The sequence below is a fragment of the Tiliqua scincoides genome, chromosome 2 (assembly GCF_035046505.1).
Source record: "Tiliqua scincoides isolate rTilSci1 chromosome 2, rTilSci1.hap2, whole genome shotgun sequence".
Lineage (NCBI taxonomy): Eukaryota > Metazoa > Chordata > Lepidosauria > Squamata > Scincidae > Tiliqua > Tiliqua scincoides.
Genome location: NC_089822.1, coordinates 202,851,691 through 202,872,339, shown reverse-complemented (window position 1 = coordinate 202,872,339; position 20,649 = coordinate 202,851,691). Strand labels below are relative to the sequence as shown.

The 20,649-nt window shown below is 45.4% G+C and overlaps 1 protein-coding gene across 1 annotated transcript in view; it reads left to right on the top strand.

The window, feature by feature from the left end:
• RHOA (ras homolog family member A) overlaps positions 1–4,921 on the top strand; it is a 35,116-nt gene extending 30,195 nt beyond the window's left edge. The window contains exon 5 of the mRNA XM_066613444.1: positions 3,682–4,921. Coding sequence (XP_066469541.1) covers positions 3,682–3,855 — 174 coding nt within the window. The 3' untranslated portion in view covers positions 3,856–4,921. The remainder of the gene's footprint in view (positions 1–3,681) is intronic.
• The last annotated feature ends 15,728 nt before the right edge of the window (positions 4,922–20,649 follow it).

Genomic DNA, 20,649 nt, shown 5'->3' with positions numbered 1-20,649 from the left:
GCTTCTGTGTCATCACCACACCTTTCTTGGCTTGCTGTGAGAGACCAGGCAACACTACTTGGTGATAAAATTGGCTTGTAGCAATAATATGATGCTGAAGCATCAAAATTGAATAAAGTCCAGAGTATTGTTGTCCTAACGGTTAGCGCTTCAGGATCTTCTTATTCTGCATGAGCATATTCTTATTTGAAAAAGCAATAAGTCACTTTCCTGTTTTGGAGATATCTATCCCAAAATTTGTGTACCTAGAAAAATGTGTTTGTGTGATTGGCATGTTTGAACAAGCATTGGCAAGTAGAGATGCTGACACTTGCTATGACTTTTATTAAAAATGCTTACTCACCCTAAATTGTGTGTAGGAGGGAAATTGCACTGTAATACAGAAGTACACACATCTCCCTGTTTCTGTTGGGGGATACGTTCCTGCTGCTACTGTGGATATCTGAAACTGCAGATCGTAGTGAATCCTATCCATCGTTGCACACATAACTCACCTTCTTCTTCTGCAAACACTACGCAAAAGGCAGCAAATTGTGAGAACCTAGACTCATGGCTACTAAAGCACTAGTTCCCAACCTAAGGTCCGGAGACCACAGTGGTTCGCGAGACCCTGAGAAGTGGTCCGCGAGGTCTTAGGGAAAATAATTGCTTTTGATCACTTCTGAACAAGCAGTTCCCCATGTGGACTGCCAGAGAGGGTGGAGAACCAACAGCCTCCAGCTACTGCTGGCAGCAAAATCAGCAAACCACAAATCTTCTCTGTAAATCATAAATCTCTGATAAATCTTTTCTAATAACAGGCAGCTCAAGCTATCTCATGCTCTCAGTGGGTTAGATCCCGCGGATTTCTTCATCCATGGGTCCCAGAACCCCATGGTGCAGGCGATCCTGGAGCCTCTAGTGGTGAGAAGAGCTGTGCTCCTGCCCCCTACAGAGTCTCTTCTGAAGCCTGCAATGCACACCCGCCCACGGCCTCTGTGGACTTCAGAAGAGCCTCCAGACGGAGGGGGGGGACACACTGCAGGTTTCAAATACCTGTGGTTTTCCTTAACTGTGAGGGTTCCAGGAATGGAACCCTGTGGATACTGAAGGCCACATGTATTACAAATTTAACTGGTTGGCAACCTTCAGTCTCGAAAGACTATGGTATAAGCCTACAGCACCCAGTATTCCCAAGCGGTCTCCCATCCAAGTACTAACCAGGCCTGACCCTGCTTAGCTTCCAAGATCAGACGAGATCAGGCATGTGCAGGGTTTTTTATTCATGGGGGTGGGAGGTTGCATGTGGTCCACGACAATTCCACTTTTGCCTCAGGTCCGTGGTCTCCTAAAGGTTGGGAACCACTGTGCTAGAGGAGGCAACAGTGAGAACACTAACAGGAAAAGGACAGCAGAAAAAGCATACAGACAGAATACTAGACTCTGCTTCCTGTTAGCATTATTATTATTATTAACAGTATTTATATACTGCTTTTCAACAAAAAGTTCACAAAGCGGTTGACAGAGAAAAATCAAATAACTCATGGCTCCCTGTCCCAAAGGGCTGACAATCTAAGAAGGTGCAAAAGAGCACCAGCAGACAGCCACTAGAAAAGACACTGCTGGGGTGAGGAGGGCCAGTTACTCTCCCCCTGCTAAAAAAAGAGGAGCACCCACTTAAAAAGTGCCTCTTACTCAGTTAGCAGAGGTTACTGTCTTCTTACATTCTTACTGTCACCTCTTGTGTTCCTCTTAGCAAATACAAGTCTAGGTTCTCACTTTGCTTCCTTTTCCAAAGCATTTAAATGCAAACGAAGAATAAACGGCCTTTTGCAAAGCATTTGCAAATGAGAAGAGGTGAGTCATGAACACAATGGGGGATTTGGGAGCTGTGGATTTGGGGGGTGCCTGTAATTGTCTGACATGGTGATCAGTGGCATCACTAGGGTTTGCGTTACCCAGTGCGGGATGCCAGCGCATCACCCCCCATGCAGTGGGCGGGGCAACACCCCAGGTGGTGGGCATGGTGATGTACCATCAGTCTGCCCCCACTGGTTTTCTGGCTGTACCTTTTGATAGAACAAAGAGAGAACACATTCTGCATGAAATAATGCACTGATTGATGTATAACTTGATGGTGTTATTCCTCCAAACTGTGATTTTAGTGATTTTGGTCACTAGTGGTGTCACACACACCCCTTACTAACACCTTATTGCAGCAGTTCTCAAACTTTTAGCACCGGGACCCATTTTTTAGAATGACAGTCTGTCCAAGACCCACCAGAAGTGAAGTCATGGTGGAAGTGACATCATCAGGCAAATTAAAATAAATTATAAATAATTAAAGTAAAACAAATAAATAAGCAGAAATCAGCCCTGGTCCACCAAGTGAATTTCCTCTGTAGCCAGCCTGCAATAACACCCCTCTTCCAAAATCAGTAAGGTTTTCAGCCTTACCCAGTGCCCAGCTCAATTAAGAACTTCTGTTTAAACCAGATCACTGTCAGGATCCACCTGGCTTTGCGAGTCTCAAAAAAGTTCACCTTACCAGCAGAAGCCTCTGTTTTGATCCTTTTTAGTGGGGGGGGGGGGGGGGAAGGCTGCCTTCTGGAGCATTTGTTGTGCTCCAGTTCCATCAGATCAGGACCATTCTGGTGGCTTCACATTCCCCTTTGCCTGGCCCGACCACCAGCCAAGGCATGTTTGCTTACTTATGAGAAAACACGACCCTAAGGCTTAGTTTCACTTTCCATACGGCTCAAAACATTTGTCTGCTTGGAAGGAGGGACTTCCTTCTCAGGTGTTTTTGGGGGCTGCATTCATTGAATCAGGACCATTCTGGTGTCATTGGATTCCTCTCAGCATGCCCTTTCCAACAGACTAAGGCAAGTTTGCCTACTCACAAATAAACACGCCATATGGCTCAGTTTCACTTTCCATAAGGCTCCGTGCACTTTTTGTTCTCTGGTTTTTTGGCCATAACTTTTGATAGAAAGGAGATATTTCACTTTTCTTTTTTGTATTGCATTCTGTTGGAAATTCCACATCCAACAGTATATAACAATATATAACATGATGGTATTACTCCTAACCACCACGATTTTAGCACCCCCAGTGCACGTCATCCCCCTGTGCGCGTCACCCGGTGCAGCCCACATCACCCGCACCCCCCTAGTGTCGCCACTGATGGTGATACCCAAAAATAGGGAGAAATTAAACTTTATTGCATTTTATCTTTAAACAGAGTTCATAATTGATTACCACCTTTATAAAAGTTCAAGAAATTGGTTAACAGTGCTAATGTGCACTTCTTGAAAGGTACAAGTAATATTGCAGTATCTCCCTAGCTTATGTAATGATTGCACAACAGGCTGAGAAGTCCATGTGACAGTATGTAGTTCCCCTTGTACATGCTGGCGAAATAATGCAAGAGATCATGTTATAACTTTGTGCATGAACACAAGAAAAAATATAGCATTTTTAAAAGTTTGAATTCATGATGATGACTTGTTCACGCTGATCTGTTGACTCAACAGAACACTGAAGTGTTGACTCAATTTTAGAAGGTCTGTTCTGTGTCCCTTCGCTAAAAATGCATTCCTGAAGCTTGTTCTCCTCAAAACTTTGCATCTTAACTGAAGAAACAGAATTGTCTGCTTGATTTGTTTTAGCTGTATTAACTAGCTATTCTTGTTTGTACAGGAACCAGTCAAACCTGAAGAAGGCAGGGATATGGCAAACCGCATTGGTGCTTTTGGATACATGGAATGCAGTGCAAAGACCAAAGACGGTGTGAGGGAAGTTTTTGAAATGGCCACTAGAGCTGCTTTACAAGCCCGACGTGGCAAGAAAAAATCTGGGTGCCTTCTCTTGTAAAGCACAGCCAGGGGAAGATGGCTGAAGCAATGTTCTGCACTTGATACATTTTTGAAGTGCTGTTTGTTAATCTTAGTGTATGATTACCAGCCTTTTTCATTTATCTATAATTTACTTAAGAGATTTAAAATTGAGTCTTGCTACAGTATTTAGAAACCAACCATGATTTTTTACAATGGTCTGCATCAAATACATCTGTGCACACAAGGGTTAACTTCAACATTCCTTTAACAAAACTTTCTCTGCACTTGCAGGATATGCCAGGCGCTAATTCAAGACAATTCTCTAACTTCTTGCTTTTTTAGAAATGGGGGGAGGGGGAAGCTGGTAACACTGAGAATTGGGCTGTAACTACTTCATAACTAACATGTTCTAGCCTATTGAGGTACAACAGACATGGTTGTGGATGAGGTCCTGAATAACTTCAGTGTTTTCACATTGAGGGAAGCACTTACCTTCTGCCCCCTATGTCAAGGTTCTGGAGTGTAAAGTGATAGCTGGAAAATGTGATCACCCTGAAATAACCAAAGTCCCATCCCACTATGAAAAGTGACAATTCTGTGGTTTCATGTTAGTTACCTTATAGTTACTGTGTAATTAGTGCCACTTAAATGTATGTTACCAAAAATAAATCTATATACCCCAGCCTAGATGTAGTATTTTTTGTATACTTGGATTTCCTAATACCATTGCTTGTAACTTCTGCGTAAGGTGTTCTGGGTTTTTTAAAGAGTGTACCTACAAATAAAGTCAAATGGCAACTGATGCCCTTCCCCATTTGTAACTATTCAACCCATTTGTATTACTTAAACGTGCCCAGAAAGCTCATCTTAATAACTTTCTCCAGGAGCAAGGGAAAGGCACCTGTGTTATACTCAAGGTAACAATGTTTCTGAAGCTTTAAGTTAACCCCTGGTGGATTTAGTTCCACCCTGAAAATGCAAGTTCTTGCTTACCATATGCTGGCCAAGTTCACATTCTGTGAATTTCTTGCTGTTCTGCAGCAAACTAAACTCTTCTGTATTTCCTGTTTCCAACAACTAATAGAATAAAGGCAGTTTTCTAAGCTCCCTGTATTCTGGTGTTTGTGTTTCTCGCTGTGTAGGATTCTGATCATATAAACCTGAGTGACTGGAATTATAATCCTGTCCTGAGGCTTGAATAAAAAGGAAACCAAATATTCTTGAGTAGTTTTACCCATGACAGAGGGCCAAAGCCCACCTATGAAATAATGAAGTTATAATAATGAACGATTTGTTGCCTTTGAGCCAGAGGCTGAGCTCTTGGCTAGAGGGGGAATGCTGAGTGCTGGCAACTTGGGAGCTATCTAAGGAGGACTAGGCAAGTGTTGGGTTAGGGGAGAGCACAGCAGCTTCTTCAGCAAGGATTTTTGTTGACCAGCAAACCACAAACCATCACTAGCTGCATGGGATGACTGTACTTGGGTTTCTGGAAAGTGGCCATGTTTAGCCATTTCTGCCCAAAGTTGCATATACACAACAGGGATCAAATGTGTATACCTTTGGGCTCTGCAGAAATGGGTTAATGATGCCCCAAAGCAAAGTTATGATCAGGTAGCAAGTAGATATTCAGTATGTCACAAGTTTGATTTCTGGGATTGTACATATGTAGATACTTGCCTATAGTACCTAAAATGTTTGCCAAGTAATCCAGCTCCAGTTATCACTTTGCCTTATCTCCAGGTCAATCAGAGGGCAGAGCTTTTCAACTCTGAAAAGTTTCCTTTCTTGCTAAAGCAGGCTCATTTGTTACTATAGTAACTTTCCTGGGAAATTCCAGCCAAAGTTAACCTTTTATTCTCCTCCCTTTTGCTACTGCAACCTGGTTCCTTTTTGCAAATGCATGCATTTGGCAGAAGTCTTTTTTTTTTCTCAACACCAGGATGGGATCCTCCTTTCCATTCGAAATAAAGTCCCAGGCTACAATTCAGTGCACCATTATTTAAGAATAACTCCCATGGAAAGCAGTGGGTCTGCTTCTGAGTAAAAAGGGTTGTAAATATATGCAGCTGCATCTCTGTTGTGAATTGAATTGCACACTCCCAGTTATGTGTTATGGGTTGTATGTTGTATGTAGAGCTTCTGGCTTAACACACCAGACACCTTAAAGTGGATTTGATTCATGGTTCTCCTGCAGTGGTTCCCAGCCTTTTTCACTTGCATATCCTTTGGCAGCCCATTTCCATAAATTGTACCCTTCCTATTAGCAAAATGTTTGTAATTAATAATATAAGCCCTCATCTCCTCTATATGAAAGCCCAGATGATGTATTCATCACATATTTTCTTTTTATCTGTTTTGAAGAACAGAAGACTCTGCTTTTGCACCAGAAGTGTACTGTGAAATTCTGGGTGATTGAACACTTTCCATATTATGTTTCAGTTTTTTTTACTGTGCTGGTTTTGAATCACTGGTTCATACATGAATTGATAACCAAAAACTAGCTATTGGTGGGGCTTTCACCTAGCTTTCAACTAGCTACATTCATTTATGTAAATTTATTCAAAGTTGAAATGTAAATTAATACTTTTCCAGTAACCTGTTGAATGTTCAAAACAAGGCCTACCTGTGAGCCAGTTGATCTAGTGCAGTTTTGTAAGCTTGTGATGGGAAGGAAAAGGCAACATTGTGAAATGTTCTATGCTTCACTGAATGGACTTGAGGAACTGATGATGGTGAATAAAGGCATGCAGCTTATGTGTGGCCCTCTGAAAATGTGAACTGTAACTCAATGTGTCCTACTTCCAGTAACCTCACCTGTGGTTTTAGCATACACCTGCCTATCTCAAAGTCACAGGTGTAGACACAGCTTTGAGGCAGTTGGGGAGTTTGCTCCCCATTAGGCTAATCCAAGCACTCCATTCAGGAGCCTGCAGAGTAGGTCACGCCCATCAGCAGTCTTTTGTCCTCCTGAGCTTTTGTAAACTCACCTGGGAAGACTAGCCCCCCTTTCAATCAGCAAGGAAGGAGGGAGGAGGAGCCAGCCAGGAGTATAAAGCTAGGGCCTGCTATCGCGTGAGGCTCTCTGCAGATGCATGAGGCCTCTGGGAACCCTAAATGCCTCTGGGACCCCAAGTGCCAGGTAAACTGAGAGTTTAGCATCTGGGCGAGTTCAGCAGCAGGGCAAGGAGGCCAGGGCCCCATACACTGCCCTTCCTCTTCCCTTGAGAAGAGGGCTGCTAACCTAAATAGGGTTTTTAAAAAAGTACCCCCTAAATAAAACAACAACAAAAAGCTATGCAGTCAGACAGCCAGCAGCAGGGTGGGGGCTATCCAGTGTTCTGCATCCAGTGCCACATGTATGATTATATGCCTCTGGGGCATAAGTCATGGGTGTGCCCTCGGTGCAAGGAGCTCCAGGGACTCAGGGAACGCGTCTGCTCCCTTGAAGCCTTGGTGGCCGACCTGGAGAAGTGCAGGCAGGCAGAGGAGGACCGTGGGGAGACTTCTGGGGACGATCAGGCTGCATCCCAACCTCAGGCGTGCAGCTCCTCAGCTGCCCGGGTGGGAAGTCTCAGGGCTGGAGGACATCATCCTGGAGAGGAGGGAAACAATTCCCTGGGGTGGGGGACCCCTTCTCCAGGGGACAGGCCCATATCCGACCACACTCGGGTTACTCCTCGGCGGGAGGGGTGTCGGGGGCTTCTTGTAGTGGGGGATTCGATTATTAGAAACATAGGGGGGTTTGCGACGGATGTGAGGACTGCATGGTGACTTGCCTGCCTGGTGCGAAGGTTGCAGACATCACTTCTTGTCTAGACAGGCTGGTAGACAGTGCTGGGGAGGAAGTAGCGGTTGTGGTGCATGTCGGCACCAACGATGTGGGCAAGTATAGCTGGGAGGTCCTGGAGGCCAAATTTAGGCTTTTAGGCAGGAAGCTGAAAGCCAGGACCTCAAAGGTAGCGTTCTCTGAAGTGCTACCTGTTCCACGCGCAGGGCCAGCTAGGCAGGCGGAGATCAGGGGTCTCAATGCGTGGATGAGACGGTGGTGTAGGGAGGAGGGGTTTGGATTCGTTAGGCACTGGGGAACGTTTTGGGACAAGCGGGGCCTGTACAAGAGGGACGGGCTCCACTTGAACCAGAATGGAACCAGACTGCTGGCGCATAACATTAAAAAGGTGGCAGAGCAGCTTTTAAACTGATCCCTGGGGGAAGGCTGACAGGAGCCGAGGGGCATCCGGTTCGGGACTCCTCATCCCTATGGGATGAGGATGGGGAGGTTAGAGAACAACAAGACAAAGGCAGAGTAGGAGAAGAAATTGGGAAAGGTAGCGTGATGGGATGTGATAGACAGTTTGGCACAATGAGAGGATGCGGGGACAAAGGAGCGAATAAGCAGCCCATCCTGGCATTCCGTGTACAAATGCTTTTATGCGAATGCCTGAAGTCTACGAGCAAAGGTGGAAGAACTGGAATGTCCGGTGACAAGGGAAAACATTGACATATTGGGCATAACGGAAACCTGGTAGAATGTGGAGAATCAGTGGGATACCGCAATCCCGGGCTATAAACTCTACAGGAGGGACAAGCAGGGGCATGTTGGAGGTGGGGTGGCCGTTTATGTTAAGGAAGGGATAGAATCCAGCAAAGTAGAGATTGAAGGTGGGTTAGACTCCACCGTAGAATCTCTGTGGGTTAAATTACCAGGCTTGTGCAGCGATGTAATACTGGGGGCGTGCTATCGTCCTCCAGACCAGAAATCGGATGGGGACCTTGAAATGAGGAAACAGATCAGGGAGGTGACAAAGAGGGACAGGGTTGTAATCATGGGGGACTTCAATTATCCTCATATTGACTGGGTCAATTTGTGTTCTGGTCACGATAAGGAGACCGGATTTCTTGACGTGCTAAATGACTGTGGCTTAGAGCAGCTAGTCATGGAGCCCACCAGAGGGCAGGTGACTCTGGATTTAATATTGTGTGGTACACAAGACATGGTTAGAGATGTAAATGTTACTGAGCCATTGGGGAACAGTGATCATGCTGCGATCCATTTTGACATGCACGTTGGGGGAAGAATACCAGGCAAATCTCTAACAAAAACCCTTGACTTCCAACGGGCGGACTTCCCTCAAATGAGGAGGCTGGTTAGAAGGAGGTTGAAAGGGAGGGTAAAAGTCCAATCTCTCCAGAGTGCATGGAGGCGGCTTAAAACAACAGTAATAGAGGCCCAGCAGAGGTGTATACCGCAAAGGAAGAAGGGTTCCACTAAATCCAGGAGAGTGCCCGCATGGCTAACCAGCCAAGTTAGAGAGGCTGTGAAGGGCAAGGAAGCTTCCTTCCGTAAATGGAAGTCTTGCCCTAATGAGGAGAATAAAAAGGAACATAAACTGTGGCAAAAGAAATGTAAGAAGGTGATATGGGAGGCCAAGCGAGACTATGAGGAACGCATGGCCAGCAACATTAAGGGGAATAATAAAAGCTTCAAATATGTTAGAAGCAGGAAACCCGCCAGAGAAGCGGTTGGCCCTCTGGATGGTGAGGGAGGGAAAGGGGAGATAAAAGGGGACTTAGAGATGGCAGAGAAATTAAATGAGTTCTTTGCATCTGTCTTCACGGCAGAAGACCTCGGGCAGATACCGCTGCCCGAACGGCCCCTCCTAACTGAGGAGTTAAGTCAGATAGAGGTTAAAAGAGAAGATGTTTCAGACCTCATTGATAAAGATCAATAAGTAACCGGGCCCTGATGGCATCCACCCAAGAGTTATTAAGGAATTGAAGAATGAAGTTGCAGATCTCTTGACGAAGGTATACAACTTGTCCCTCAAAACGGCCACGGTGCCAGAAGATTGGAGGATAGCAAATGTCACGCCGATCTTTAAAAAGGGAAAGAGGGGGGACCCGGGAAACTATAGGCCGGTCAGCCTAACATCCATACCAGGTAAGATGGTGGAATGCCTGATCAAAGATAGGATCTCAAAACACATAGATGAACAGGCCTTGCTGAGGGAGAATCAGCATGGCTTCTATAAGGGTAAGTCTTGCCTCACGAACCTTATAGAATTCTTTGATAAGGTCAACAGGCATGTGGATGCGGGAGTACCCGTAGACATTGTATATCTGGACTCTCAGAAGGCGTTTGACACGGTCCCTCACCAAAGGCTACTGAAAAAACTCCACAGTCAGGGAATTAGAGGACAGGTCCTCTCATGGATTGAGAACTGGTTGAAGGCCAGGAAACAGAGAGTGGGTGTCAATGGGCAATTTTCACAATGGAGCGAGGTGAAAAGCGGTGTGCCCCAAGGATCTGTCCTGGGACCGGTGCTTTTCAACCTCTTCATAAATGACCTGGAGACAGGGTTGAGCAGTGAGGTTGCAAAGTTTGCAGACGACACCAAACTTTTCCAAGTGGTGAAGACCAGAAGTGATTGTGAGGAGCTCCAGAAGGATCTCTCCAGACTGGCAGAATGGGCAGCAAAATGGCAGATGCGCTTCAATGTCAGTAAGTGTAAAGTCATGCACATTGGGGCAAAAAATCAAAACTTTAAATATAGGCTGATGGGTTCTGAGCTGTCTGTGACAGATCAGGAGATAGATCTTGGGGTGTGGTGGACAGGTCGATGAAAGTGTCGACCCAATGTGCGGCAGCAGTGAAGAAGGCCAATTCTATGCTTGGGATCATTAGGAAGGGTATTGAGAACAAAACGGCTAATATTATAATGCCGTTGTACAAATCTATGGTAAGGCCACACCTGGAGTATTGTGTCCAGTTCTGGTCTCCGCATCTCAAAAAAGACATAGTGGAAATGGAAAAGGTGCAAAAGAGAGCGACTAAGATGATTACTGGGCTGGGGCACCTTCCTTATAAGGAAAGGCTACGGCATTTGGGCCTCTTCAGCCTAGAAAAGAGACGCCTGAGGGGGGACATGATTGAGACATACAAAATTATGCAGGGGATGGACAGAGTGGATAGGGAGATGCTTTTTACACTCTCACATAATACCAGAACCGGGGCACATCCACTAAAATTGAGTGTTGAGCGGGTTAGGACAGACAAAAGAAAATATTTCTTTACTCAGCGTGTGGTTGGTCTGTGGAACTCCTTGCCGCAGAATGTGGTGCTGGCGTCTAGCCTAGATGCCTTTATTGGGAGATTGGACAAGTTTCTGGAGGAAAAATCCATTATGGGGTACAAGACATGATGTGTATGCGCAACCTCCTGATTTTAGAAATGGGCTATGTCAGAAGGCCAGATGCAAGGGAGGGCACCAAGATGAGGTCTCTTGTTATCTGGTGTGCTCCCTGGGGCATTTGGTGGGCCGCTGTGAGATACAGGAAGCTGGACTAGATGGGCCTATGGCCTGATCCAGTGGGGCTGTTCTTATGTTCTTATGCTGGTCACAGATAGCAGACCAAGAAGAAAAACCACACTGAATATACTGAAACCCTTGGACACATCCTCAAGTAGCTCTTTGGATGATTGCCAAATTTTTTGGTCTGCAACATTGAATATGGTGACTTGAGCTCCTTCATAAAATGTGCTTTCCTGTGTCATGCTTCTTAGACATGTTCTCAAAATACTGCTATGCTTCAGCAGTTTTGAGATGCAGAAAAATTTCTTGTGACAGAAGAGCATGCCTCATTTTAGTTAATTACTGTAACATTATCGCTTAGTGATGGAGGGAATGCCTAAAGAAGAGCAGGGAACAAAGTGGCATGGTGCTGCTACATTAGTATAGTACAGGGGTGTCCAAACTTTTTGACAGGAGGGCCACATCTCTCTAACACTGTGTTGCGGGCAGGGAAAAAAGTTTACATTTCAACTTTGAATAAATTTACATAAGTGAATATATTAGAGATGGAATTTATATGAATGAATGAAGGTCTTGCAATAACTCAAGTCCTATAAAAGGCCTTGTGCAAAGCTGGTCTTTCCTTTGCTGCCACTGCTGCTTCACAGACATGAAACAGCAAGCAGTGGAGGGAGCCCTCATCCCACAGCTCACACAAGAGATCGAACAGTCACCCTCACGCTTAGAGCAGTTGCATCAGGCCAGTGTTGGCTCCAGTAAGTCTCTGAAAGGCCAGAGGGTCATTGGAGACTGGGGGCTCTCCATGGGCTGCATTGGGAATCCCCAAGGGCCGCAAATGGCCCCCGGGCCGGGGTTTGGGCACACCTGGTATATAGATCAGTTGCCTCCAATTTATGTGCAGTAAAAGTTGCCATGTTAGTAATCCATCTTTGTAAAGCATTCTTTTTAATTTAATATACTCTGTTTCTCAGCCTGTTTTCCAGTCCTTTTCTCTAGATCTTGTGCAGTAATGCCAATAGTAGTCTTAAATGAAATGTATGTATTATTTTAGATGTTGAAACTCCTAAACACAAAGCACTAAAAAAATTGGGTTTTCGAATTACTGACATTGAGCATCTTTCTGACGGCAGCAGTACACAATGCACAAGACTCTACCTACACAATACAAAGGGTCCTCTTTATCTGCAGATTTGGAACCTACAAATTCAACTTACCACAGGTTCCAAACCTGTGTCTGAAGGACTCACTGAGGATCTCACAGATGTGACCAGAGGTCTTGTCCAGGAAGTCTTTTTGAGTCTCAGGGAGGTTACATAAGACCTCCCTGCACCTTGGAAAACAAGTTGGAACTAGATTTCATTATCCGCAGATTTTGACATCCATGGGTGTTCTGTTCCTGGAATCCCTTTAGATGCCAAGGATCAACCTATATTGAACAAGTTAGTATTAAATCAGATTCAGAAAGGTAAATGAGGGCAATGTAAGTTACTCGTTTGCAACAGTCAGAGCAGGGAACTGGAAATTCTGAATAACAAAGATACAATATTTTATCCTAGAAAGCTAGAGTCTACATTGATGTCTAGTCACCTTGGACATGCTTTTTTAAAAGCATGAAGATATAGTTCAGTTGTGTGGTTTTTGAATAGCTTTATGCATCATCTCAGTAAAGTAACTTTTTGAATCAACTGAGGCATCATAGTGTTCCCTAGTATTTTCCAACATACTGTAGAGCTTATTTCACCTAACTTCCATTAGCCCCCTTGACTCAGCATTATATTCAGAGGCTCTAGAGCAGGGGCTCCCAACCCCAGATCTGGCATCTCCAAATTATCTGTCCTGGCATAGTAGCGGTGAAGGTTTAACATTCTGTGCCGCAGCCCTCTTTTCACAGGCAATCATCTCAAAAACTTCTGCCAGGAAATCAGGGCACAGAGCCTTCTGGGACGATGGGCAGTGGAAGCGGCTGCCTGGTGTGAGTTTGAGGTGATCAGCTGTGAAAACAGAAGGCTATGGTGTAGAACAGAGTGCCAGCGCTGCACTGCGCCTGACAGGTAATTTGGAGATGCAGCGGTCTGCAGTTTGGAGACCACTACTCTAGAGCAGGGGTGTCAAACCCAAGGCCCATGGGCCATGTCTGGCCTGTGGAAGCTCTTTATCCAGCCCCCACGATAATTGGGCACTCCCAGTGCCATACTTTTAGCAGTGCCACTTCTCCGAGGCATCACTTTGCAGCACACCTCATATGCTGAGGTGCAAAGTGACAGCTTAGCAGAAATGGTGTGGCTGAAAGGGCAGCCTGCGCAATAATTGAGCTCTCCCATATCTTGAAGATAGGATGATTTGCATGTTTTTCTCTTCTGTCATTTGCAGACATAATGAGTTCCTGCATGAGAACAAAGTGCTTATTTTTGACCATCTCCTTCATGACATCATTTCCTGCTTAATGATGTCACTTCTGGCTTCAGCAGATGCCATGAATGCTGTTTGGCCTACTAAATGAAATAATTTTGACACCCCTGCTCTAGCATTCCGTACAGCACAAAGACATCTTTACATTAAAAGCATGTGTAGACCTGTATCTATGGAGAACTCGTGCAAGGAAAGCGCCCTACAGGTAGACCACAGCTGCGATACAAGGACATCTGCGAGAGGGATCTGAAGGCCTTAGGAGTGGACCTCAACAAGTGGGAAACCCTGGCCTCTGAGCGGCCCGCTTGGAGACAGGCTGTGCAACATGGCCTTTCCCAGTTTGAAGAGACACTTGGCAAACAGTCTGAGGCTAAGAGGCAAAGAAGGAAGGCCCATAGCCAGGGAGACAGGCCAGGGACAGACTGCACTTGCTCCCAGTGTGGAAGGGATTGTCACTCCCGAATCGGCCTTTTCAACCACACTAGACGCTGTTCCAGAACCACCTTTCAGAGCGCGATACCATAGTCTTTCGAGACTGAAGGTTGCCAACTAGTTTAGACCTGTATAAAGGGAAAAATCAGCATTTGGATCAGCTCCAAGATGCATACCTTCCTATGTGAAAAAAACATAACATTATAATGTTATGGGAGGAGCTCTGGCTCAGTTGGTAGAGCTGCCGCCTTGTATGCCTGAAGATCCGAGGCTGCCAATTCGAAACAACCGGAAGTACCCGAGAACTGACGACATGCTGATATACTGATGAGCTGACCTTAGATGGCAGAGAGGAGTTGCCGTCAAGTGGAGTGTGGGAGGCAAAGGGCCAGAGAGAGGCCAGACCAGGAAGGAATCCAGCTGGAACGAGGAGTTCTATGAAAGACTAGAACTATTCAATTGTAAAAATCCCTATGGGGGTTTAGAACAGCCTGCCTATATAAGCTGCCTTGGATTAAAGTCTGAGAAATCTGACAACCAAAGAAAGGCAGTATATAAATACCTGTATAAATATATATATAATAAAAACTGGGCTTTGAAACCAAACTGGGACAAGCAACAATTGCTGACCTGGCCTAGCCTGATTTTAGAAGTGTATTTGTGTGTCCTGTTTTAGGTACCAGGTAACTAATACACTGGCTCTAAACTTGTGATTAACCTGCATGAGCTAGAACATAATTTTTGCTTTGGCATCCCCTAAACTGAGGAACTCCATCCCCAAGGAGTCCAGCCAGAGTCACTTTATGAATGTACCTACTGTAAAACTCCAGTCTCTCCTAGTCTAGCAAGTACTTGGAGACCACCAGACAAAACCTAAATATAGCAATAAGTCAAACTGATCTCAACAGTACTTACTTTCAGATCACTGTACTGAAGATCACAGCCTTAATTTTATAAACTATCTGTTCTTTCATCATAGCTATTTTATTAACAGGTTTAATTGTGCATGGTGAAGGTTTTGTATTTTGTAAGCCATTCAAAGTCTGTTTTTAGAAAAGTGAGATAAAAGTCTTTAAATGGGATAATGAATACATACCAGAAAGGGGGAGAAAGAAGACCAGAAACAGGGTTGGGGAGAATGCTCCTTGATGCTGGTTTTCAAATTATCTGGGAGTTTGAGAACCAGAATAAGTCTTTGCAGGGGCGGTGTGGAAAGTAGTGACCCAATCCCCAGGATCTGCCAGAAGAGGGTTGCAATTATTTTACATTCTACAAACCACTTGGGGCTCCCCACACATTCCCCCCCATTCCCCTGCAGCAGCATGATCCTGGGGATCACATTGCTGCTTTCCCCCTACTCCCTAGCTTTAAAAGGAAAGAGGCAGTAGTTCTCAGGAGAACCACTGCTGTATGAAATTTGTGAGTACAGCTGATTTAAATTGTATAATACTCAAAGTAAAGATGGAAAAAGCAATCTTTAGCTCAGACTGTGAGTAGAGCTGCCAGGTTGGGTACATCCTAAAATGTGATATCTGAGGCAGGGACCGGTGATGTCACAAAACTGCAAATCTTGGGAAATTGGGGGGGATCTGATACCAGAGTGGAGCCCAGCAGCAGCCCAAAAATGGCCTTAGATTTGACTTTGCTGTCTAGCTGCCTGAGAAATGAGAACAAAGCTGAAGAAATATGGTCATTGGGAACAACCTTATTTGTGAATGAAATCCCTGTGGATTGAAATGCATAAGGCCAGTTGCCTACTACAAGGTAGTGTGACTGATTGGTAAAGGCTGAAAGGTTAAGCAGACTTGGCAGGAAGGTGCAAAGTGGGGCTTCCCCCCTCCCATAAAAAAATTTAGTATTGGTTTGTACAAAGAATTCTTGCTGCTGTCACCATTATTCCTGCAATCTATGCCTTGCTACTCTTTCAGAGGTTCACTGAGCACCCAAAGAAGGGAGGCAGCAAATGAAATGAAGTTGCTTCATTACCACAGCAGACTGTTTATTGTTTGAACTTTCATCACATCATCTCAGTTTTGAAAGGGAGGGACAAATATTTGCAGTACATACATTCCCCCCCCCCCCCCCCACACACACACACACACACACACACACACACACGCACCCCTTTAAATATCCAATACTGTTATGAAAGCCTTTAGGCAAAAGCACCTGTGATTTTTACTGACTTCCCACTTACCTTTGTGCAATAATTTCAGTAAAGACCAGGGTTGAAAGATAAGGTCTTTGTTCTCCAAGGTCACAAATCTGAGGAAGTGGTGTACAGGAAACGAAGACATCATCACAGAAGCCACATGCAAATAAATGCTATTTGCAAGAAAAACAGAAATTCAGAATGAGTAGGCAGAATAGCTATGTCTATATTGTCAAGATTATTTTGTGTGGCTGTGATTTTAAAAAATACTGTATCAGGATCAGTGTAGATGTCATTTTTACCTCTAACTCACAGGGCTGAATAGCAAAGTCTACAGTGCATTCAGTTTCAACAGAAAAGCCTGTAAACCTAGAATCTGAACAATAGGCAGTGCCTGAGGGGTGCTAGCACTCCCCTCCAAACAAGTAAGTTGTCCTGCTGCTTCCCAGTTGCTGGGTGCTAGTGGTTACATGATAGCAGGGATGGGAAAATCCAGCATGGCTTGACTCCAGTCAAGCCTAGAGTCACCACCCCACTGCAACTTGACTTGAAAAAGAATCTTAACAGGAGCACTTTCTGAGTCACCCTTTTGCAACTCTAAAGGAGTTGAATTGCCACCTTTTAAAAGCCAGCTGTGGAAAAAAGCAGGGCTGCTGCTTTGTCTGTGTGTATGTATGTTTTGTATGGGTGTGTGTATGTGTTGGACTTCTCTTTGAACACTCTCCTGATGTCCCTGCTCATCTGTAAACAGGGCAGGAGGGGTGGAAGGGACTGCATGAGAGCTGGGACAGAAGTGGAAAGAGGGAGGAGGGTCACGTACAGCAGCTGTGAGGCTTATCAGGATGATCCAATCCTTGGCATATCCTTATATTTAGCAGGGAGAAAATAACCATCCCTCTTCATCCCAGCACAGTGTCCCTAACCAATAAGGGGTACACTTTTTATTTATTTACTTAATTAAATTTGATTTTGTCATGGAGGGGGGCTACAAAATCTTCTTTGATCCCATGTAGCAGATAGATGCCTTAGCTATGCCACTGGCTGGGGGGGAGGTGGCAGATCAAGTGGGTGATGAACTGCTGGGGGGAGGAGGCTGGTTTCCACCCAATTTGCACTTTTTAAAAAGCCTGGGCGCGATGTCACTTCTGGTTGTGACATCACTTCCGGGGCATCATTTTGAGCTCTGCTCCGGGCTACATGTTCATTAGCTATGCCACTGGTGGGCAGTAGCTTTGAAGTGTTGATAGTAGCTGTGATTATTTGTGCAACCAGTCCTGCCAGTAGCATAAATCTACTGGGCCAGTTCCTTCCACTGTTGTTGGCATCCTTTAGTCTAGGAAGACTATGGTATTGCGCTCTGAATGGTAGTTCTGGAACAGAGTTTTCTCTCCAGTGCGCGAAGCCTGGGTAGAGTAGATATGGAGGATAGACTGTTACCCATGCAGCAAATCCCCCCTCTCCACGTCGCTGAAATGGTCCAATGGAAAGGCAGAGGCCAATACGGTTGGTTCCAGCGGCGTCACAGGAGTTGCCAGAACGTGACTGTGTTCAGCCATGAACTGCCTCAGGGACTCTGGCTCGAGGCTGACTCCTGAAGCCTTTTCCATAACTGGATGTAGCCACAAGGCAGTGGAGGTTTGGGATCAGAGTTTTCCTTCTCTCAGATGAGCTGCCTTCCCAGGTTATCGAGTCCCACCTACCCAGTGGCTGTTTAGTTGCCTCTTATGACAAGTACAGCCAAACTGAGGGCCTATTCTTATCCCCAGCCCCCCAGGGGATGCTACTTCCCAGGGGATGATCCTTCCACTACTGGTTTAATAACTAAGATGGAAGATACTATTATGTTTTAAGATGTCTACCTTTGGTACAGGTGGTTGCAATATTTTACCATGTCCAAGCCGTGGAGACAGGTTGTTACACAACAATGTCAGGGCATATTGCAAGCCATATGGGATAGCTGAATTATTTATTTGGGAAGACAGGAAGATTTCTAGGGCAGGGATGATTTGCCTTTTCTGATAGTAGTTAGCCAGTTGTCTCCAGGAAACATAAAAACAAACAGGGCATAACGACAACCCCCTCTACCACTGGTTTTGTCCACAGCATCTCTGTCTCTAAGCACAGAGATTCCATTCAGCCAGCATGACTAAAGGCCCAATCCTATCCAATTTTCTAGTGCTTGTGTAGCTGTGCCAGTGGGGCATGCACTGCATCCCGTGGTGGGGAGGCAATCACAGAGGCCTCCTCAAGGTATGGGAACATTTATTCCCTTACCTTGGGGCTGCATTATGGCCACACAGGTGCTCGAAAGTTGGATAGGATTGGGCCGTAACACTGCAATCCTGTGCACGCTTTCCTGGGAGTAAGTCCTTCTGAACACAATGGGACTTACTTCAGAGTAGACATGCTAGTAGACAAGCTTGTGCTGAAATAGTCTGATATACCTATCCTCCAGGAATTTGTCAAGCCCATTAGATTAGAAAACAGATAATCCTCTGAGCTACTGGCTGTGAACACACAGCATGTGGTTATGAATTTTGTGCGTTAATTATAAGAGTGGTATAGCCATCTTTCCCCTGGGGGCTGGGGATAAGAATAGGCCCTCAGTTTGGCTGTACTTGTCATAAGAGGCGACTAAACAGCCACCGGGTAGATGGGACTCGTCAGCCTGGGAAGGCAGCTCATCTGAGAGAAGGAAAACTCTGATCCCAAACCTCCACTGCCTTGTGGCTACATCCAGTTATGGAAAAGGCTTCAGGAGTCAACCTCGAGGCAAAATCTGGAGCCGGAGTCCCTGAGGCAGTTCATGGCTGAACACAGTCACGTTCTGGCAACTCCTGTGACGCCGCTGGAACCAACCGTATTGGCCTCTGCCTTTCCATTGGACCATTTCAGCGACATGGAGAGGGGGGATTTGCTGCATGGGTAACAGCCTATCCTCTATACCTACTTTACCCAGGCTTTGCGCACTGGAGAGGACACTCTGTTTCAGAGCCACCATTCAGAGCGTGACACCATAGTCTTCCGAGACTGAAGGATGCCAACAAGAATAGCCATCTTGATCTTCATAGCAGGGTTTGTCTGGGATTTCAACCCAGTACCTCTCACACCTGCAATTTGCAAATCATACTCCTGAACAACAATTTACCTAACAGTAAGGAAGGTCACACAAGCAAAGTTTAAAGCTGATTTAAACTCCCAGAAAACATGCTGGAAAATAAAGGATGATTCCAGTGGAGAAGTCAGGAGCCTTTCTGATTTCCAGGGAGCTTTCTCTGTTTCCACTTTAATAACAGAAACAAGACAAAATAAAAGTGTAGTCTTTCACTATAGTTACTTTACATGCCTTGTGTGTTTTGTTTTTTTCTATTCAGCATCAAGAGCATTGCCACCTCTTTTTTTTTGTGGCAGACCACCTGGGCCCTTAATGGTTGCATGAGTGACATTCAACAGGCATGGAAGTATGTAATGCAGTAATGCAACTTCTACCAGTGTAAAAGATACAGGATAACACAGCATTACCAGAAAAAAGGGTGGCAACCCCAGCCATGAGCAGAACTGATGTGACAGGCAACTCCAAGCTAACACAGAAAATGGCGGGAGGAACTAAGTTTTTTAGACACAGGAAAATGCAGCTTGTGCTTCAGATCTTTGCAAAGTTCAGTTACAACAGCACATTGAGGAAGCAACATGTTGAAACCTGTTCTGCATTACTGCCTTCCCCATCTCAGTGGCACATGTACAAGATTACACCCCACTGGACTCTGGATTTATGTATCACAAACATGGACAGTTTTTTTTCCGTTTTACTTCCTCGTAAGCAAGCTCTGCAAAGTAAAGGTGAAACCATGCCAACACCCTCTCAAGAACTCTGCAAAGGATCAAACAAGGTGTTTATTATTATTATTATTTGCTAGTAACAATTTCAAACTTTCAAAGCCTGTGCAGGAGAGGGCTTGGATCCAATCCAGCAATGATACTGCCTTATCAAAACTGAGCATTTTATAAGAGTTACAATCCTGCACAGCCTCTTCTGATGTTTTACCCTGTGGCTACTAAGGTTAGCCCTGCTCAGGCTGCTACCTCACAGGGTTGTTGTGAAGACACAAGAGGTAGGGGGTAAGGGGTGGGCAGTGATCAGGTCCGGGGAGGGATTTGTGGTGGGTCCCCAGTCTCATGATTGGATTGATTGGGGTTGCAGCATGAAAAAGGTGGAAGATCTACAGCCCAATCCTATGCATGCCTACTCAGAAGTAAGTCCCTTTAGAGTCAATGGGGCTTACTCCCAGGAAAGTGTGGCTAGGATTGCAGCCTCAGAACCCAATCCCCGGCATGTCTACTCAGAAGTAAGTCCCATTAGATGGGGCTTACTCCCAGGAAAGGGTGGGTAGGAGTGGGCTGCATCTCTCTCCTCTCCTGGCTGGCGCCACTTGGCCATCACCTAACACACCCACAGGGCACATAAAGCGGAACCTCTTGCGGCGGCTCTATCAGAGGCGCTGCGACCTTCCCAGCAAGCAGGAAGGGC